At 40.0% G+C, this 23,133-nt stretch overlaps 1 protein-coding gene across 1 annotated transcript in view; it reads left to right on the top strand.

Annotated features, from left to right (window-relative positions):
- nlgn1 (neuroligin 1) overlaps positions 1–23,133 on the top strand; it is a 496,423-nt gene that overhangs the window by 20,783 nt on the left and 452,507 nt on the right. The window contains exons 2-3 of the mRNA XM_048604767.1: positions 7,665–8,423; positions 8,834–8,893. Coding sequence (XP_048460724.1) covers positions 7,928–8,423; positions 8,834–8,893 — 556 coding nt within the window. The 5' untranslated portion in view covers positions 7,665–7,927. The remainder of the gene's footprint in view (positions 1–7,664; positions 8,424–8,833; positions 8,894–23,133) is intronic.

Genomic DNA, 23,133 nt, shown 5'->3' with positions numbered 1-23,133 from the left:
TCTGAGGAAGGGTCACCAGACCCAAAACGTTAACTCTGTTTTCTTCTCCACAGATGCTGCCAGACCTGCTGAGCTTTTCCAGAAGCTTTGTTTTTGTCCCTGATTTACAGCATCCGCAGTTCTTTTGATTTTTTTTTTAATATTGTGAATGCACCATTTCGCATCATATCAAAAATCATTATCCATGTACTTTGCTGTTCTGCAAATTAATGAACATCGGATAGTATTGTTGTCTTCCTACATATGAACTGTAGCGATTTCCCCATTACTACAATTAATCCCAATTTGATGTTATCTGCAAGTCTTGAAATTGTATTTCTGATTTTCAAGTTCAGATTATTTATACAAATGGTGAACAGTAGTAATCGCAGCATGAACCATGTAGAATTCCACCTCCCACATTCCATCAATCTGAATAAATATCGGTAATCTGTACTTTCCGTGTAGCAGCCAACTTGTCCCCATGATTCATTAGGCTTTGACTTTTGTTAGGATTCTAATTTATGGTATCTTATCAAAGAATTTAGGAAAATTTAAGTACAGAATATTTCATTTGCTGCATTGCCAATAACTTTGTTATCTCAAAGTATTCAAAAGAATGTTCTATGTTCCCAGTTTTGTTTATATTCAAGAGTATCTTGTCATCACACCATTTATTTTTTATAGGAATTTGCTATCATTTTTCCCACATTTAAAGAAAATATTGCACCTTGAGCTATGCCTTTGGTCAAGAATACTTTGCGATGTCCTGGTAATGCAAAAGTGCTAAATAACTATAAATCTTTCCTTATCGATATTTCTGTGTAGATTGATTTTAAGTGATTTGAGAACAGTTAGTTGGCATTGAATGATTTGCATGGAGGATATGGAGAGATGCTGGATAGGCTGGGACATTTTTCATAGGACCATAGGAGGTTGAGAGGTGACCTTTATAGAGCTTTTTAAAATCATGAGGGGTAGAGATAAGGTGAATGGCAGGTGCCTTCCCCCTAGGGTGGGGGATTTCAAGATTAGGGGGTATATTTTTACGGTGAGAGGAGAAAGAAAACAAATTCCCCTAAATAATCTACAGAGTGAATTATATGTGGAATGAAATGCCAGAGGAAATAATGGATGTGGGATGGTTACAACATTTAAAAGTCACTTAGCTAAGTACATGAAGAATAAGCAATGTTTGCAGGGTTATGGGCCAGGCGCAGGCAGGTGGTACTAGTTTAGTTTAGAATTATGGTCAGTATGGACTAGTTGGACCGAAGGGTCTGTTCTCATGCTGTAGGACACTCTGACTCCATTATAATTCCAAAATTCAGAAAAGAAATTCGCCATTAAGGTTTTAACATGAGTGATAGTGGGATGTGTGATGGTCCTATGTCATAATTATATTTAATATTGTCCCTTTAGCAGACACTATTTTTCTGGCACTAGTTTGAAGCTATTAACCATTCTCGAAATGACCTGGTTCCCTTTTCCTTTCCCATCTGGATAACTTGCAGTTCCAGAACTGACTTGCACTGAATTTTTTTTTCTCTCTGTGTAACCTAAACTAGGTGAATTTTCCAACCTCATCCTCGTAAATATTGTCTCTTCATTCTTGTGAGCATAGTGATCAGTAGAGTCAGTATAGTCTCTGCCTTCGCCTCCTGTTGTGTCTTTTAAATTACTACGCAGTGAATTTACCTGTGAGGTTCAGTGACACTTTTGAAACACTGTAACCCAATACTATAATGGCTTCTTTTTAAAAAATTCATTCACAGACTGAGGGGATTGCTAACTAGCCATCCCAAGTTGTCTTTCAGAAGTGGCTGCCTTGGATTGGAGACAACAAGGTGCAGAGCTGGATGAACACAGCAGGCCAAGCAGCATCATAGGAGCAGGAAGGCTGACGTTTCGGGCCTAGACCCTTCATCAGAATTGATATACCCTCAGTGCTGCTCAGAAGGAAGTTTGAGAATTTTGACCCTGTGACTTGCAACTTTCCCTTCCCAAACCCATTCCAAGAAGTCATATTTCACATGGGCCTTGTAACTCGGTCTTTGCTTTTGATTTTACTGTACTTGTGAATACAATAAATCAAAAATTTTTTGTTTTGCGAGCAGTACAAGCAGATCGTAACAAACAAGGATATACAGATCATAAGGTGCTTATAGCAAGGCATACAAGGTTACAGCTGCACAGAAGCAAGGTTAATGTTAAATTTGAAATTAGAAAGGTCCATTCAGTAGTCTAACAACAGCAGGGAAGAAGCTGTTCTTAAACCTGTTGGTTTTTTTGTCCAAGCTTCTGGCTCTTCTGCTTGACACAGGTTGCAAAAGCGTATTAACCGGGTGGGATGGTCTTTGATGCTGGCACCCTTTCCACAGCAATGAGAAATGTAAATGGAGCCCATGGATGGGAGGTTGGCTTCTGTGATGGTTTAGGCAGTTGCCGAACCAAGCTGTTGTGCAGCCTAATAGAATGCTTTCTATGGTACATCTACAAAAGTTGGTGAGGGTTCTTACGGACGTGCTGAATTCCCTAAGCGTCCTGAGAAAGAAGAGGTGTTCTATGGCCGTGACCATCACATCTAATGGGAGGTCCATGACAGATTGTTGGTTATCGTTGCTCCTAGGAACTTGATGCTGTTGACCCTCTCCACCTCAGCTCTGATGTGGATAGGGATGTGTCCTCCTCCTCCTCCTCCTCCTCTCTTCCTGAAGTCAATGATCAGTTCTTTAGTTTTGCTGACATTGAGAGACAGATTGTTACCATTGCACCACAGCACCTAGCGCTGTATCTTCTTCCTGTATTCTGACTCATGATTGTTTGATATCCGGCCTACAACGGTGGTGTCACCAGCAAACTTGAAATGATGTTCATATCAAATTTGCAACACAGTCGTGAGTACACAGGGAGTACAGTCGGAGACTGAGTACACATCCTTATGGGGCGCCAGTGTTGAGGGTTATTTTGGAGGCGGTGCTGTTGCAATCTGTGGGTCAGGAAGCTGAGGATTCAATTGGAGAGTATGGAGCCGAGACCTAGGTGTCGGAGTTTGGGGATTACTTAGGGATTATAGTGTTGAAGGCAGAGTTGTAGTCGATAAGTAGGAGCCTGACATAGGTACCCTTATTATCCAGATGTTCCAGGGATGAATGTAGAGCTAGGGAAATGGAGTCTGTATTGGACTTCTTTCACCAGTAGGCAAATTGCAAAGGATTGAGGCATGCTGGGAGGCTAGAGTTGATGTGGGCCATGACTAACCTGTCAAAGCACTTCATGATTATGGAGGTCACAGCCACTGGGCAGTAGTCATTGAGGCATGTTCGACGTGTTTTCTTTGGTACTGGGATGGTGGTGGTCTTCTTCAAGCAGGTGGAGACTTCATATTGTAGCAGTGGTGTATGTTCTGAAGTTGTAAACATTCAACTTCAGTCTATCTTAGAATTTGCCACACAGCCTTAAATTTGATATTTTATGAATTCAGACATTACCAATACTCCTTTGAGACCTGGAGACTAAAGTTTCCCCATTGACTGCAAGTTAGCTCTCAACATTTTTGACGTTTAAATACCTTACGCCACCTTCTGAGTAATTCAGATCATCAGACATAGGAGCAGAAATTGAAACTGCTTCTTCATTCAATGAGATCCTGGCTTAGCTGCTAGTTTTGAGCTTTACTTTCCTGCCTTTTTCCCCAGAACCTTTGATTTACTTATTAACCTAAAGGACATAGTTACAAGGCTGAATCTAGCAGGTAGCAGGTGGTGAGAGAAAAAAATACTTGACTTTATCCTTACCAGTCTGCAAGCTGCAGATGAATGTGTCCATGACAGTATCAGTAAGACTGACCACTGTACACCTTTTATGGAGATAAAGTCCCACCTTCATACTGAGAATGCTATCCATAATGTTGTTTGGCACCATCAACGTGATAAATGGAACAGGCTTCGAACAGATCTGGCAACTCAACACCAGCCGTCCATAAGGCGCTGTGGCCGTCAATTGTAGCATAATTGTACTCCAGAACAACCTGCCTAACATGGCCTGGCACATCCCATTTTCGATGATAACTATCAAGCCAGCAGATCAACCCTGGTGGTGTGTGCAGAAGGGCGTGCCAAGAGCAGCATCAAGCATACCCATAAATGAGGTGTCAACCTGGTGAAGCTACCAAACAGGACTACTTGTATGCCAAATAGCATAAGTAGCAAGTAATAGACAGAGTTAGACTATCCCACAACCAATGGAGCAGATCTAAACTCTGCAGTCCTGCCATATCCAGTCATGAACAGTGGTGGACAATTAAGCAACTCCCGGAAGAAGGAGGGTCGACAAATATTCCCATCATCAATGATGGAAAAGCCCAAAACATCAAAGATTGGTGCTGGGTCCTCAGCTTTTGGTCATTTATACGAATGATTTGGATGTGAATATAGGAGGTATGGTTAGTAAGTTTGCAGATGATACCAAAATTGGTGGTGTAGTGGACAGCGAAGAAGATTACCTCAGAGCACAACAGGACCTTGACCAGATGGGCCAGTGGGGGGCGAGGAGCGGCAGATGGATGCTGCATTTTGGTAAGGCAAATTGGGGCAGGACTTACACACTTAATGGTAAGGTCCTTGGCACTGTTGCTGAACAAAGAGACCTTGGAGTGCAAGTTCATAGTTCCTTAAAAATAGTCGTAGGTAAAAAGTATAGTGAAGAAGGTGCTTGTTATGCTTGCCTTTATTGGTCAGTGCGTTGAGCATTGGTGTTGGGACGTCATGTTGTAGCTGTACAGGATATTGGTTAGATCACTTTTGGAATACCGTGCACACTTCTGGTCTCCCTGCTACAGGAAAGATGTTGTGAAATTTGAAGGGGTTCAGAAAAGATTTACAAGGACGTTGCCAGGGTTGGAGGGTTTGAGCTGTAGGGAGTAGGCTGGGGGTATTTTCTCTGGAGCACCAGAGAGTGAGGGGTGACCTTGTAGAGGTTTATAAAATCATCAGGGGCATGGATAGGATGAGTAGACAAGGACTTTTCCCAGGGATGGGGAGTCCAAAACAAGAGGGTATAGGTATAAGGTACCTTCCTTCACCTATCATGGGGTCAAAATCCTGAAATTCCCTCCCTTAATAGCATTGTGAATTAACCTCCAGCACATGGACTGAAATGGTTCAAGAAAGCAGCTCACCACCACCTTGTCAAGGGCAACTAGGGTTGGGTAGTCAATGCTGGTCTAGCCAGCGATTTCCATGTCCCATGAATGAATTTAAACAATGTAGAAATTATCTGCCTTATTTGCTAATTTAAAATAAATCAGTTGGTTATAAAACTATTTGGACACCAAGTAGAAAGTGCAAGACAGAAACAAATGTTTTTCCCCATGTTGTAAAGGAATGATTAACTGACAAGTACTCCATCATTGTTGTTGAAGTACTGAACCCAAAAGAGTTTATTGGGGAAAGAAAACCAGCCAAAACCCATTGCTGGCATACACTGGCCATTTGTCGAGTTGAAGATGTAACACGGCATGGCACGAGAAATGACAGTAGCTTGGGCTTGTCATATATATTTTGGAAACATGTAGAGTGGATAGATGATGATGACAACCAGCACCTAACATTGATTTGATACTGAATCTGTTTGGTAAACAGTCCCAGTAAAACATATGTTCTGTTCCATGTGGAGCCCTCACTGGACCATTATTTACAGGATCGAGGCCCAGATGAGATGCCTTTTTAATTGTTTTGGGTTTTTGAGTGAGAACAGGAGGTCAGAAAAACTAGTTTATTTCTCTCTGGAGTCTGTCTCCTGGAATAATGGAAGCTATAGTTACAGCACCTATGGTTATGGGATGAATTGAAGCAAAAGCAGCAAAAAAGAATGAAGTGTGCAGAGAGTAAAGGACGGGAATGGAAATGACAGACGTGCCTAAGGCTCTTTTGACTCTGAGCAGATACTGAAATTTATTTCTGTGAGGTATCAACCTAGGATAGATGTTCTGCAGATCACCATCCTTCAGTCCACCTACTCTGTTTCATCACAGTGCCATTTGGGCAACTGCTGAGTTGCAAACTATTAATGAAAGGTGTTTTCAATCTTCTTTCTCAAATATTCAACTGGCAGTTCCCATTAGTGAATCTTTCTCCTTGTCATAGTATATTGCAGAGGCTTATTGGTTATATGCAGTAATTTATCCATAATTGAGAACAGTGTTGCTCAATTTTCTTTTGAAGTGGTGAATATCACTAGAAATTCACTAAATGACAAAAACTCTCTGTTCTAAACCAATAAGAAGCAGCATCACAAAATAAGTAAACTTCCTGTGTAGAGTCCTCTTTCAAGGTGATTAGAGACTCCCAAATTTTTGCTTATGATTTTGCTTAAAAATTCAAACTAATATTAAAATAATTTAAAATGTTTTGTTTCATTAACCACAACATTTGATAACTGACTGCAAAAATTTATGTATAATGACAATTGATATAAATCAGTATGAAGGGGAGATGATGGCCTAGTGGTATTATCGCTAGACTATTAGAGGGGAGGTGGTGGTGTAGTGGTAATATCACAGAAGTAACAATCTAGAACCCTAGGACAGTGTTCTCGTGCTCTAATTCAAATCCCAACAAGTTAGATGGTGAAATTTGTATTCCATAACAAACCTAGAGTAAAGAGCTAGCCTAAAAACAACCATATATAGCTTTAGGGTGGCACAGTGGCACAGTGGTTAGCACTGCTGCCTCACAGCACCAGGGACCCGGGTTCAATTCGATTGTGTAGAGTTTGCACATTCTCCCTGTGTCAGCGTGGGTTTCCTCCCGGTGCTTCGGTTTCCTCCCACAGTCCAAAGATGTGCAGGCTAGGTGGAGTGGCAACGCTAAATTGCCCATTGTCTTCAGGGAGGTGTAGATTAGGTGGATGGGTCTGGGTGGGATGCTCTGAGGATCAGTGTGGACTTGTTGGGCTGAAGGGCCTGTTTCCACACTGTAGGGATTCTATGATTCTATGAATTCAAATAGCAGTTCAAAGATCTCAATTTAGGAAAAAAAATTATGAAATTCCATTGTCTCTTAAAAAAAAACTCAGTATTTCTAGGCAACGTATTTGTATTCTAGCTAAACATTCATAGAATGCTTCTGGAATAACGCAAAGCAAGTGATAGAATCCGCCTTCCCATCCAAATCATTACAGTTCAGTATCTGTGCCACCTGTCTCTATGCCCATTAATCTCTCTGGGGATCAGCTTCAATAACTTTGAAACATGTAAATAGATGGGTACTAACACAGATTTTTTCTGATTTTTGAAGGTGAGAGAATTAATGGTTGTCTTCAGCTACAAGCAGAGATTCTGCATCCCATGGAACAAAATTGGATATGGCACATAAACATATCTCTCTAGCCCTGTCAGTCCAGTCATACAATGATGATTGCTAAGTTTCAAAATCTGAGAGCAACTCTTGTAGACATTTATGCATAAATGCTTGAAATAAGACCTTCTTTTGATTGCTTTGTAATTGTAATATCTGCATTGCTTTTACAATAGTGGACAGTCAACTATCATATGTCCACTGATTTATTGCTAACAGTAGTTTAAATAAAAAATATTTTTGCATGTAAAATAATGTGAAGTTTCAATGTAAAATGTTAATAATTTAGGAATTTTTTTTGATATTTACATTATTTATATTTTGCAGGCCACAAATATCTTGATGCGCATAATTGAAAGGAGATCCGCCGTGGTCAATCAATTTCTTCATGTTGGCACAAAAAAGAAATTTTATGATGTTGACTGAAAAATAGCAACCATCGTCAATTATGAATTCCATCGGGGAGTTTTGCTGATTTCAAAAGCTTCTGCGATTTGCCTTAGGACTCTGTATAAACTTCTTGTAGCTTTCTGAGATTTCAACCAAATACCAAACAGGATTTCTATATTTCTGGAGACGCATTGTGGAAAATGTCACTTCACCAGGAGAGGCAACCATGGCTCAATTGCATATTTAAAAAGGTGATGGCTCATCCAGTGCGAATGGGATTTGATATAACCTTCTTCCTTTGGATACTTGGATTTGCGTGGAAGGGCAACCTGGTGCTCTGCCAGAAATTAGATGACACTTACCCAATTGTGAACACCAATTATGGCAGACTGAGGGGGATTAAAAAAGAATTGAGTAATGAAATCTTGGGCCCAGTAATCCAGTATCTAGGTGTACCATATGCTGCTTCACCAACGGGAGATCGTCGCTTCCAACCCCCTGAACCCCCCTCTTCTTGGTCAGAAATCCGAAATGCTACCCATTTTGCACCAGTCTGTCCCCAGAATATACATGGTATGTTACCAGATGTTATGCTTCCAGTGTGGTTTACTGCCAACTTGGAAGTAATTGCCTCTTATGTCCAAGAACAGAATGAAGATTGCCTCTTTCTAAACATATACGTGCCTACTGAAGATGGTGAGTGTAAACCATAAGGAACAAGGAAATCTAACTTTTTAGTTTTTACTCAGTGTTTGATCTTTCTTTGTTTAGGATGCATGACATAATATTTGCATGTTTGTGGGTGTTTGTACGAGTGTGTTTCAATGTGTGCATATGCATGAAGCTTTCTTGATGCATCAAATCTGTATTCTGTCCCCACTCATTTTCTACCCCATAGCACGACCATTGAGGTGGATATTGGTCCTCCATCCCCCTCTCACTGACTTAAGAAAAGGTGCATAATTTGCTCATTGTGTGTGCAGACACAATGAGTTGGAAGCCTGTCTTTGTAGAAAGGACAATTTTAAGTCAGTTGGTGGTGTTGCATGCTCCTGCTGTCTGTGATGGAGCTCATGTTATTTTTTAGTCTTTTATTCATTTTTCAGTAAAAAGAATATCGAAGGAATGTGCCAGAAAACCCGGCAAGAAAATATGTAGAAAAGGAGGTATGTATAAAGCTTGGAGCAGAAGAGTTTGCACTTCTCATCCAGAGACCAGCGCTGATACTTTAAGGCAAAGGTCAGCAAATGTCATGTAATTTATGACATTAGTACATACAGCAGAAAACGTGGATGTAAATCTTGCTTAAAAGACAGCACACATGAAGGAGAAACCTAACTTTATAATTTGTCTTCCATTTTGCCACCTGGACAATAAGCAAAGTTATATTTCACTGAACGTTTTCATGTATGCCATTTGGTATTTATATATGTTATTATTTATAATGTCAGATTTCAAATGTTTGTTTTCTATAAAATATTCTGCCAAACAATATCAGAGTTCAGTGTTAAAATGGCAAAATTACTTACCATTTGTAGATGCCACTGTAGCAATCAACTCAAGGTGATAAAATCTACCATACGTTTGTGCAATTTAGCCTTTATTTCTTTGTATTTGAAGGTTTTTTTTAAATGACTAGTGATATTTCAGTGACTTGTTAGCTGAGACGTGTCACAGATTCTTGTGATTAAAGAAAATGTTATCCTTGGACTGACTGTCACTGCACCACTATAACTTTTAATCCCGTTTGTGTGCACATAAAGGTGATTTCCAGCACACTTCCAATGAAGCGGCATAGTGGCAGAAAATTGACAGAAATTCAGGGTCACTGAACTTCCCTGCCAGGTGTGAATTGTGTTCTATTATTACCACAATATGACATACTGAAATACTTCAAAGCAAACTATGAAAACAGTGCATCAATATGTAAGCAAACTGGTTTTATACAAGGTCGATTTATAGTGTGGAACTGGAGGAACAAAGCAGGTCAGGCAGCATCAGAGGAGAAGGAGAGTCGACGTTTCGAACCTTGACCTAGAGTCCTGATGAAGGGTCTAGGCTCAAAACATTGACTCTCCTGCTCCTCTGCTGCCTGACTGCTGCGTTCCTCCAACTCCACACTGTATCAACTGTGACTCCAGCTTCTGCAGTTCTTGCTATCTCTGAATGGTTTTATATAAGGCTTAGATAGATTTAAAACAGCAAATAGATTTGAATATAAATGCAAAGAAACCCACTTACTATTTTTTGGGAGAAAAATAAGGTCAGATCATTGTTGTTCATGCATTTTTTTTTTCCTATACATGTGGAAAATGTAAAAATCTAATACTTCTCATTTCGATTCAGTTCATAATTGAACTCTGGTCTAAAATAGTACAGTTCATGTCAAATTATCCTGATGACTTTTGATTAGCAGGAGTTTGAATAATGGATTAAGTAAGGGTAGTGTGAAGGAATAGTAAAGTATTGAGCCTTACCAGCAGAACTGAAGTCTAGTATTGTAGGAACCGTCAGCCAGCTTAGAGTTAAAGTCACTATCACTTTCATTTTAAATTTGACTCCTTGAAACAGCATGCTTCATCTTTTTTTAATTCATGCTGTCTACCATTCTCTACCTTCAAATTGTTTTACCATTCTCTACTGATTATAATACTAAGAAGCTTTACTGAAAGACTAAAAATATTTGCTCTGCAAATATTTTAGAAATAAATTGGGGTGTCCCATTTTAGTGTTGTTAATCTGTCATTGTCAATTCTTTTAGAAAAATTAATTACATCATACATGTTTAAAATTGAATCTGGCATCTTCAAGTGTTTTGATTTTCATTTAAAATAACTCAGTAAGTGATGTTTATGTTGATTATAAAATACTAATAACCTCCATTCCACTCCACATTACCTTTTTTAGTGCTCTTGTAAATGGTCTAGTTGAGCAATCTAGAGCAAGGGTTATAGTTCATAACACAGAATATCAGCAAGATTACAAAGACTAATAGGTAGGACTAGTATAAATTTTACTGTAGCTTTGGTGGTACAGACTTGATTGACCCCTGGCAGGGCCTCTCCTGGACTGTATGATTCTCTGTAGTGCTCACCAAGACCTGTCAGAAAATTGAAACCGAGGGAACATAATTGGAGCACAGTGTTATGTTATGAGTTATAATTTGACTGCTAATATAAAGGGAGGAAGAACATAGAGGAGGGTGCTTTCCATACTCTGGGATTTAAATCGGAAATTCACAACAGCACTCATCATAGCATTAACAAAATAGAGAACCAGGAAAATAGAATTCACAGGTTAGAAGATGGAGACAGAGGCTGATTTGAAGTATGAGCTATATCTACCTGAGACTGAGAGCAATGCTGATAAAACATCTTCAAATGTTGCTGCACTTTGATGTTACTGATATCTATGGCATTGAAAACGGATGAAGACTTGAGAGGAAGACTTTCATACAATGTTGAAAACCATTGGATAAGTGAAAAGGCTATACGGTTGGAACAAATGCTAGCAATATTAACCAATTTTAAGGAAAAGTGTTTATTTTTCTCTCCGGATTCTTTGTAGATTAGTCATAATCAAATGTGTTCAGTGGAAGAGGTTTTTAAGAGTGAAGTTATTGTGCCTCTACCAAGAATAAAAACATTTTTATATTGATGTAGTCTAGATATGGACTAGATAGTAAAGAAAATATTATTGATTTTAATTGAAAATGCTGTCCATTATATTTTAGTATGGAGTGATTAAAACAATTAGGAACAGAATTAACAGATACTGTATAATTAGAGTTGCGTTGTTTTAAAGGAGTCATCTTTGCCTAAAACATTCCTCACTAGGGTAGTCTCCAAAGTACTACTTCCATGTCAAAAGCACATTTGCTGTTGGCTGCTATGGGTGTTTGGCTGAAACCATCTATTTATTTTTGTCAGAATGAGCTACATTTAAAGCATGTAACTGTATCATTTGTATGTTTTGCCTGGTCATAGGATCACCTTGAATTTGATTGGATAGCAGTGAATTGCAATTAGGAATCACATGACTTTAAGAGGGAAGACGTGGCTACAATATTTGATTAGTGGGAGTCAACAGCAGTCTGAAATTCTAACGCTGCAGTGATTTTAAAATAACATTAATTGAAATTGGCAATGAAGTTAAAGGGCAGTTAGTTAATTTGCTAACAGGTTCTAATACAATTGAACTTCACAAAACATGAAACTCATTTTTTACACTACACTGCATAATACTTCATGAAATATATGAGTGCATTTTCTTTGTTTGCAAAATTCATTTGTTACCATTCCCTGTGAGAAACTGTAAAGTAAATAACCGTATTTACCAAATAATCCCCAAATCGAAAAATCATCAACAAGATCCCAATTCTTGCAGCTTTTACTTGATCATGAATCGGAATCAGAATAAATTGCACGAGTTAAAACATAGAGGGCAATTTACAGTTAGTATGAACTACAAATTATTCATAGAATAGCATATACTACAAAAACTATCTGAAAAAATTACAAGCATTCACATCACTTCTTGCACAATTATGGCACTGTGTGACTTCTCAGTCGTTTAAACTGTGCCCTCGTTATGTTGTCCTCTTTTTCTTTCTTTTTTCGCCTCACTCAGTAGTTTTAGTCCGCAGGACATTTCAACAGTAGCTCTATTCCTTCCAAGTTCCCCAGAGAAAGTTGTCAACCCAGAATCTGCTTAACTCGGTTCATAACAACCTTGATGGCACAGATTCCCTAGAGACTCCTTTAGTTGACTTCTTTGATATACCTCATTAAGCAGTCTGGTCAGCTGTGACAAAACTAAAGCAAAACAGTTACCCAATTCACAATCCCTTGTTCCTGCTCTGTCGTCTTGTTGTCTTTCTATCCATTTGTTACACACATATACTTCCTGGTAAATATAACTTCTGGTTCTTCTGCTGTAGCTACTTTGACTCTGTCAACGTTGCTTCTGTGCCAACCTTTCCTGATCTGGTTTCTGTGACTCGAGACCCACAGCAATGTGGTTGACTCTTAACTGCTCTCTGAACAGACCTAGCAAGCCATTCAATTGCATTAATCGCTAAAGTTGCTCAAAAAAGGAATGAAACCAGATGGACCACCTGGCGTCAACCCAGGCATTGGAAACAACAACAGTAAACATAGCCCTGTTGACTCTGCAAAGTCTTCCTTACTAACATTCTGGGTCTAGTGCTAAAATTGGGAGAATTGTCTCAGACTAGACAAGCACAGCCTGACATTGTCTATAAAATATGATTCCATGAGTGACTATTTCCCAGATACGATCAACACCACCAGCAGCACAGACTCAGCAGAGGTCTCGACGCAGTGGTGTACATTAGGTGGAAACTGCCCTGAGAATCCTCAGCATTGACTCTAGACTGCATAATGTCTCACGAGAGAAGGAAACCACCTAATTACAACACACTGTCTTCCCTTGTAATTACTCCTCCATGTTGAACGACACTTGGAAGAGACACGGTGTATGGCAAGGCCACAAAATGTACTCGGGGGATTTCATTGTCCATCACCAAAAGAGGCTTGGAAGCAGCAAAAGGTCGAGCAGGTCATGTTCTAAGGGACATTGCTGTTAGACTGAATCTGCAGCAGGTGTTGAGGGAAACCAATAAAAGAGAAAATGTTTGACCTTGGTCTGCCTGCTGTGCATAAAGTATTGATAACAGTGATGACTGCACATTCTTTCTGGAGATGAAGTCCTGCATTCTCAATGATGATACCTTGCATCGTGTTGCATGGCACTACCACTGTGCTAAATGGACAGTCTTTGAACAGATCTAGCAACTCTAGACTGGGCATCCGTGAGGCAGCATGGACCATCAACAGTAGCATTCTAACACAATCTGTAACCTCATGGCCCGGCATATTCCCCACTTTATCATGACCATCAAACCAAGGGATCAACCCTGTCTCAATGAAGTGTAGGAGGCCATGCCAGGAGCAGCACCAGGCATACCTAAAAATGAGGTATCAACCTGCTGAAGCTACAAAACAGGATTATGAATATGTTGAACATCATAAGGAACGAGTGATAGACAGATCTATGTATTTCCACAACTAACAGATGAGATCAAAGGTCTGCAGTCCTGCCATATCCAGTCTGAATGGTAGTAGGCTATTAAACAACTGAGTGGAGGAGAAGGCTCCACAAATATTCCCATTTTCAATGATGGGGGAGCCCGGCACAACAGTGCAAAAGGTAAGGCTGAAGCATTTACAGCCAGAAGTGCTGAGTGGATGATCCATCTTGGCTTCCTCCAGTGGTCCCCAGCATCTTAGATATCAGCCTTCAGCCAATTCAATTCACTCCACATTATATCATGAAAGGACTAGAGATATTGGATACTGCAAAGACCTTTGGGATCTGACAACGTTCCAGCAATAGTACTGCAGACATTCTCCAAAACATGCTGCACCCCTTGCCAAGGTATTCCATTACAGTTACAACATGGGCATCTACCCAACAATGTGGAAAAATTGCCCAAGTATGTCCTATACACAAAAAGCAGGATAAATCCAATCCAGCCAACTACCGCCATATCAGTCAATTCTCAATCATTTGTAAAGTGATGGAAGGTGCCATTGACAATGCTAACAAGCAACTCTTGCTCAGCAACAACCTGCTGAGTGATACCCAGTTTGGGTTCCACCAGAGCCAATCGGGTCCTGACTCTATTGCAGCCTTGATTCAAACATAGATCTGAATTCCAGAGGTGAGATAATAATGACTTCAAATGCAACCTTGACATCAAGGGCAGAGTGTGATGCCGAGGAGCATGAGCAAAATTGGAGTCAGTGGGAATTGAGGGGGGGAAGCTTTCTGGTTGGAGAGGTAGCTGGCACATAGGAAATGGTTGTGGTTGTTGAAGGTTGGTCATCTTAACTCCAAGACACCTCTGTAGAAGTTCCTCAGGGTAGTGTCCTCGACTCAACCACCTTCAACAGCTTCATTAATGACGTTCCCTCCATCATAAGGTAAGAAGTGGGGATGTTTGCTGATGATTGCATCATGTTCAGTTCTATACGCAAGTTGTCAGATATTTCAAGTAGTCCATGATCAACGTGACAAAACCTGGTTATTCATGCTTCAGCTGAGAAGTGGCAAGGAACATTGGTGCCACACAAGTGGCAAGCAATGATCGTTTCCAACAAGAGAGAATCTAACTACCACCTCTTGACATTCAGTGCCTTTACCATCAGAAAGTCTCCCACTATCAAGATCATGAGGGTTTCCATTGTCCAGAAACTGAACTTGACTAGGCATAAAAATACAGTAGCTACAAGAGCACATCAGGTAGCAATCCTCCAGTGAGTAACTCACCTCCTGACTCCCTAAAGCCTGTCCTTCATTTAGAAGACAAAAGTCAGGAGTGTGATTGAATACTTCTCGCTTGGAGTGCAGCTCCAACAACACAGGAAGCTTGACACCATCGGGGACAAAAAAGCTGCTTTGTTGGCATCACATTGACAAACATCCACTCCCTCCACTGACACTCAGTAGTAGGACATACAATCTACAAGATGCATGGCAGAAAGCCACCAAGGCTCCTTAGATAGCATCTTCCATCTATAAGGACAAGGTCAGCAGATACCTGGCAATACCACCACCTGCAAGTTCCCTTCCAAGCTACTCACCATCATGACTTTGGAACATATCACTGTTCCTTCAGTGTCTTTGGGTCAAAATCCTGCAGTTTCCTCCTTTAAAGGCATTGTGGGTCTACCTACAATGCATGGACTATAGCAGCTCAAGAACACATCTCACCACCACCTTCTCAAGGGCAACTAGAGGTCAGCAATAAATGCTGGCCCAGCCAACGATGCCCACATCCCATGAATTAAGTGACAGAAAAAATTGAAAGACCATGTTGCATTATCCAAGAAAATTGTAAGAGATCTCTTTTTAAAGGTGCTTTTCAAACGTTCTTTTAAAAATAATTACATTTTTCAAATATTACAAATTTTCCTTGCTATATTACTTTCTGCTTCGCCACCCCTTTTGGGGAAAAGAAGTGCAAATTTTATACATGCAGCTAATAATGCATCATGCTTCTAAAACGAGCTGTGTACAGACATACAATCATACCTTACAATCTTTCAAAATCCAATATGTTCACCCGACTAAGACATTAATACCATCTTTTGTTCTTTGAACTCTTAAGAGAGCATCTTAAGAGTGATGTTATTGTTTTCACCTTTGGTGTAAATAGCATCACTGAAACAGCTTCCAATTGTTGGCTTTAAATCTTTTCTGTGATCTTGCAGACTAGTCTCTTGGTTTTTCACTTTTCATGCTGGTTTTTCAAAATCTGTATTGGATTGTTCACAGTTTGCACAATGAAATAGCATTTGTGAAGGGCCCAATGTATTTTACAGTTTAGTTTTGTTAAGATTGTTGATGAGCCATCTGGCTTTTGGGAATTGGTGGTGTAAAGTGGAATCTGACAAATAGTCCCCTTTCATACCACACTGGATTCGGAAAGTATACTTTTTTAACGTCAGAAAGGAAATTATCCTTGGGTCTTTCACTTCCTTAAAGCAGACGCAGAACCACTCTGACAGATTTTAATTAGTGCCCTCTATCTACTTGCATGCCAGCAGTTTTCTTTTCACACTTTTTCAGATCTTAGGAAAAAATCTTTCAGTCACTCAAACATTTAAGTTGTCCAGAATTGAATACGTAGCCGTATTTAATGTGAGGACCTTTCTTAAATTAGGACCAAAAAGCTTAAAAGTTAACCCTTTGTTTTTCTTTTCCAAGAACTAGTGCCTGCTTTTGTGCATGCAGTTAAACTTTCCTTCTTGCAAAATCCTCTTTGGCTGCATTTAAGAATGTTAAGATTGTGTTAATGTTCAGCTGAGAAAGCTTGATGCTCTTGTTATGGAACTCGCAAATGTTCTTGCTTTTTATCTTTGCTTTACTTCCTCACACTGCACTTCAGTTTTTGTTTAATTTAATTTTAGAAAGATTGTTTTACCTTCTTTGTTTTTAAATTTTAAGTTTAAGAACAGTTATCCTTCCTCACACTGGACTCGGCTTTTCCACTTTCTTTCAAAGCATTTTTTGCCTCTATTTCTTTATTAGCTTTGAGTACCATTGTAAACTACTTCATCTTGTCTTGCTAATATTTTGCCTGCATGTTTAATTCCAATAGCTTTTTATCATCTCTAACTGCGAAGAACGTTTTAATCCTGGTGCTCCATGTCAGTTTTAAAATTAATGGGATAAGTTTCTGATTTTAGAAATAATATTCACAATATTAATTATTGTGGAGTATCATAAGTTTTTCCAAGTCTTTCAGTTTTTCATATACAATTTGTTTCAGAAGCCTTAATGAGCTTTCCCTGAATTATTGGAGACAGTAACATTTCATTCACAGCCAAGTTGTTTCCTAACAATGAATCAACACCTTCAATGGGTAGATTAAGTGTTTTAATCCTAGTAGGCACCACCAACTTTTCAAGAGAAATCCTAACATCTGATATTTAACCGAAAAGGTCATAATTTTATATTGTACAATAAATACAGGCTTCATGAGCCTGTATTTGAGTTCAAAAAGAACTCAAAGCAAGCATTACTCACTTAACACACTGGTTCACTTATTTGTATGCAATGCATCCAGTTTCATTTTTACTCCAACCAACAAAGAAAACCTGATCTTTTGAATTCCTGAAGGTTTGTCACTTTCTTCCTAGGACCAACCCAAATTTTATCTCTCTAGCCTCCAGAATTCATTTTATTTTCTTCTCGGCATTCCAACTAGTCAAGGTATGACATTTCATGGGGATCCTTACGTTAGATTTTGACTAAGTGACTGGGACAAGGAAGAATTTCTTCTCTGAGAGTTGAAAGTCCTTGAAATTCCTTGTCACAGGGAACTACGTGGGCAGAGTCTTTCTGTATGTTTAAGGCTGAGATAAACTCTTGATTATTAGGGGAACCAAGGGTTGTGGATACAATGCAGGAAAATGGATGTGAGGAGTGTAGATCAGCTACAATCCTACTGCATGGCAGAACAGGCTCCGGGCACTGACTGGCCGACTTCTGTTCCTATTTCTTATGGTCTTATAATCATCCAGTTTCTCTCCAGAAATGTAACCATGGACTTTTCAGGTCAAATTTGAAGCTTCATTGTCTTCTCCAACCTAACTGCTGGTTTCATTCAGGTTTACTGTAGTTTTCTTCTCAAACTTCAAGTGTAGCATGTCTTGTCAAATCCAAAAAGGTAAGTAACTTCTTTTGTTACTCCAGGGTGTCGACTAATCCTGGAGGCTTCTGACTCATCTTCGTCAACAGCAAGCTGAAGGCACTGATGCCATTTATCATTACTAACAATGCAGACCTCTCAGCAATCTTTGAAAACTTGAACATCATCTTGTCACAACATTGCGAATATAATTCTGATTTCTACTGTGAGTGTTCAAAGTGTGAGAATTTTTATAATTTTGGAAATGTGACAGAATCATGGAATTGTAAAAGTGTAATGATCTTGAATTCAGTTAAAATCAGCATAGGATTTCAAAAAATGAAGGCTGCCTTAATTGACACTGTAATATTAGGGGGCATGTTTCAAACGTGCAGATGCAGTCAGTAGTCTTTGATCTACGAATTATGTGAGCATCTTCAGAATCAGTTAACTGTCATGATTAAAGTGTTGTGGTTATCTATTGTTCAATCACATAATGAAATTCTATTCTCAAAATTCATACATGTGAAAACGCTTGTCATGAGATGCTAAGGGGTGTTGTAAAATTTCTCAAGTTAAAAAAAGGTAATGAAATTCAGTTGTAAATTCTGCTGTTGTGCTTTTGAAAAGGCTAGCCCACATACCTAGCTTCCTTCAACACTCGGCCTTTCCACAATTGACCTGTTGAATCTGTCCAATTCTATCAGTAGATGTTTGTTTCTTGAGTAAGTTAGAGAAACAGGGAAAAACAAATGCCATGTGGCATTTGCACATATCATCTTTTCAAGATTGAAATTGAGTTTGTGAGCTTTAGCTCTGGCAAAGTTTTGTTGTGATTCCAGCAGTTCTTACACCCTCCGTTGTCAGGTATGATCATGGTTGTTCCCCACTGTGCAAGACTGCTTTTTTTTTTGTGCAGATTTCTTTTACTTTTTGCAGGTATTGTGAGCACCTTTGAAATTCAACCTTTGCTGGAAAATTTTTCTACGGTTGTTTGTGCTTCTTCAGTGGGGCTTCAATGCCTAACAGCAACAATTTAAGTGGTGACGACTGCAGCCAGTTTGGGGAGGTGATGGCCTAGTGGTATTATTGTTGGACTATTAATCCAGAGAGCCCCAGATCATGTTCTGGGGACCCAAGTTCAAATCCTGCCATGACAGATGGTGGAATTTGAATTCAGTAAATATCTGGAACTAACAATCTAACGATGACCGTGAATCTATTGTCGATTATCGGAAAAACCCATCTGGTTCACTAATGTCCTTTTTAGAGAAGGAAACTGTCATCCTTGCCTGGTCAGGCCTACATGTGACTCCAGACCCACAGCAATGTGGTTGACTCTTAACTGCCTTCTGGGCAATTAGGGATGAGCAATAAATGCTGCCTGGTCAGTGAAGCCCTCATCCCGTGAATGAATAAAGAAAGCCAGTAAAGCCCCAAGCGAGACTGTTGAGGTGACTCTGAAAGAGCTAACCATGCCCTCTTCATTAAGAGAATCCTTTTGGAATCCTGTAGTTTATAGGGTTTGACATTAGATTTGAAGAGTTAGACCCTTAGAGTGCAAAATATCCCGAGTGCTGGAATATTTGATGCAAATTTTGAGAATATCACCACATCCATGAAATTCTTCAAGGAGAAGAAAAACTTGTCACAACTGTGAGTCCTCATGGCAGAGCTGCAGTAATAAGACTGGGTGTTAACTGTGCATCTCTGCACCATCCACACCTGTAACCGATGTGACATTCCTCACCAGGTATGTTGAAAGTGCTGGGAACTTCATGGAGATTAAAGATGTCTTTGGAGTTTGAACCAGCAAACATAATGTCAAAGTGATTCAGAAGGTGAACAGAAGGGAGCAATGTTTTCCACTGCCTCTAGCTTTGCTACCTGATCATATGGTGATACAGCACTGAAGATACCTTCGGCCCATTCGATTTCTGTACTGACCTATTGACACCAATCCTGCATTACATCATTTAGCCCATTGCTTTGAACATTTGACATTTCAAGTTTTCATCCACACTGTTTTTAAATGTTCAGGTTTCTTGGCTCCAGTATCCTCCCAGTGGCCTATGTTGAACAGCCCAAATTTTAGTCATACTTGCGACAAATGTGTCTATGTATCAGCTGACTGCAGCACTCATCTGTAAAAAATGTGAGCAGAAAAGACATCAAACGAAGCACTGCAGGCAAACTAAGTGCTGTGCCTCTGAGGTGAGGTAGACCATCTCTGTGACCTGTCGAATTGAGTTAGCATTATTGTCACGTAATCAAATGAGTACCATGAAAAGTTGTATAAGTCACCGCTCACAGCACCATCTTGGTACAAATGTACTTGGGTACAATCCTTTTGTTGAAGAATAGAGAAATGAAGAGAATAAGTTACATTACAGCTACACACAGTATGACCATAGGTCAGAAAAAAACAAGAAGCTAAGTTTTAAAAAGTCAAACATCACGGTCTCTCACCGAAGGCTGTCCGCAGTAGACCAACACGGGTGGGGCGCCTCTACGTAGTCTGACTGCCATGCTCTGCACTGGACCGCTATATTCCCTCCTGCACTGGGCTGCTGCCACCACGGTTCCGCACCAGGCCGCCACCAGTGCTCCACACTGGGCCATTGTTCACTGGTGTCCCCTCTCCAGGCAGCTGGCTCTCGCTATTTCTACAGGATTATGTGATGCCACACCTCAGCTCCTATTTGCAGTGGCCATAGTGGTGGTCATCTTTGGGGTGGCACGGTGGCTCAGTGGTTAGCAATGTTGCCTCAAAGCACCAGGCTCCTGGGTTCAATTCCACCGTCTGGTAACTATCTGTTTGGATTTTACATGTTCTCTCTGTGTCTGCGTGGATATCCTCCAGGTACTCTGGTTTCTTCCCACAATCCAAAGACGTTCAGATTAGGTGGATTGGCTGCGCTGAATTGGTCATAGTATCCAGGAATGTGAAGGCTAGGTGGCTTTGTCATGGGAAATGCAGGGTTCCAGGGATAGGCTGAGGATTGGATCTACGTTGGATGCTCTTTGGAAAGTTGTTGTGGACTCAATGGGCTGAATGGCCTGCTTTCATACTGTAGGCAATCTATGATCTGGGCCATTGATCTCGTTCCTTTCCTTTGGAAGGAAACCATTCTCATTCCTTCAGATTAAGTATTCTGTCGCAGGTAGATGTCCTCACCATTTCCAATATTGGGGTGACAAGGCAAATACCCTTTGCAACAGGTATAACATACAGAGCTGCTAATTAATTAATGTAAACATACTGAAAACAGCATGTGGTTGGCAATCCTTTAGCCTCCATGCTGCAGGTGACACCCAAACCAGTTGTTTTGGATGGTGACGTCAATGAGATTATTGCAGTTGAAGGATACAGGGCCAACAGCACGCTGAATACCATGTCCAGACTCCTGGTAACAGTATAAGATGCCAAGCTTGTGTCTGTATGTTTACCGTCTAATCCATCGACGTCAAGCTGGTCTTCTTGTCTGACTACTGCTTCCTACTGGTAGATTGTTGCCTACATGACGATCAGATTGGCAGCAGGCGAAAATAGATGCTGAAGATGAATTTACTTGCCCAAAAGACATTGAGGAACTCAATAGGGATTTAAAAGGTTGGGGAACTGTGAAACCCTTGTTTGCTTCCAACCAGAGTGTAGGAGACTTGATTAAAATGTACATCAAGAGATGCTTCATTCTGAAAGGCATTCAGAAGATGAAAGAACAACAGAGGAAAAAGTGCAAATTCCAGAAAATTGTCCAGAATCTGCTCTGGCTGAAGTTAATAGGGATCATTATCCAGGGGGAGATCTTGATGAGCCCAGAAGCTAGCGAGCCTCAGTCTTTGTCTTGGATGCCTCTATAGATCATTTTCTGATACAAAGTCCTTTCTAATGAGTAAGATGAGATGTACTTGCATTCCCCCTTCCAAAAGGTACCCAGAGAGAGCTCTGTGATTGGCAGCCTGAAGGAAGAAGATAGCTTAGTAAAGATGTCAAAATCTGACATTTTAATGATCATGAAATCCTTTTATGCCTGACTGTATGATGTGAAATCCAGTGGTTGGTCCAGTTCTCCCACGCACTAACTCTAGAAGACCTGATTAAAGCCTAAAATCCTTTTTGAAAAGAGGAAACCTCCTAGAATTGACAGCTTATGGCCAGGATGTATTCAATCCTCTGGATCTGGATCAGCCCAAACTTGCTGAAATTATGAGAGTTTGACTCTGAGCATCCAGTCAGAATCCTTGAAAAAAGGCTTCATTGCCCTCCGCTACAAGGGAAAGGGGAAATGAAGGAATTTAGAAATGGGTGACGCTGCTGAATGTGACTTTTAAAAATCTGTCCAAGGTCATTGCTAATTGGTTCAAATTTGCTGTGCAGTTGATGATTTCACTCTGTGCTATACACACCAAGATGATCTCTGGGATCATCACACTAGTCAGGGATATGATGTCTCGTGTGAGATACAGGAATAGATATCTGCCTTATCAACCTGGACCAGGAGAAGACCTTTGACTAAAAATCATGCGTCTACATAATGGAGGTGTACACAACATTAGTCAGTGAGAAAGAATTGAGAAGGGCAACGTGTCAGCCTCGTCCCAGTTCATGTGTTGCATAGAATGCTTTGCTGAGTTAATCGGGGAGGATGTGAGGATAAGAGAAGTGACAATTCTCGGCAGCAGAGGCACTCTGGTTAAAACCTTCCTTGTACATGGATGACATCACCATCTTCTGTTTGGATATATTTTGGGAGCATCTGAGACCAGATCAAATGTGCCTCTGGAGCCAAAGTAAATTAAAGCAAGAGTGAGGCTATGTTTTTTGGGAATAGGGTAGCGTGATCATTTGATCCGTTTACTATTGGTTCAGATTGTTTGAAGGCACTGAGGATATGGTTTGCAAGGGTTAGGATGTACATTCATAAACGAAAACAGCATGTATCTGTGGTAAAATTAAAAAAAAATACTATATTAACAAAAATATTACAATCCATTTGCACTTTGTGAACCATTATGATCTGCAAATGCATTGCTTAAAAGCATGGTGAGTTTAAATTTAAAAGTTCTGAAGAAGAGTCACTGGACCCAAAATGATAACTCTGATTTCTCTCCACAGATGCTGCCAGACCTGCTGAGATTTTCCAGCAATTTATGTTTTGTTACAAATTTAAAGGTAACTTTCAC

The sequence above is a fragment of the Rhincodon typus genome, chromosome 13 (assembly GCF_021869965.1).
Source record: "Rhincodon typus isolate 14 chromosome 13, sRhiTyp1.1, whole genome shotgun sequence".
Lineage (NCBI taxonomy): Eukaryota > Metazoa > Chordata > Chondrichthyes > Orectolobiformes > Rhincodontidae > Rhincodon > Rhincodon typus.
The sequence above is the reverse complement of the archived record's forward strand: the minus strand, read 5'-3'. Positions and strand labels throughout refer to the sequence as shown.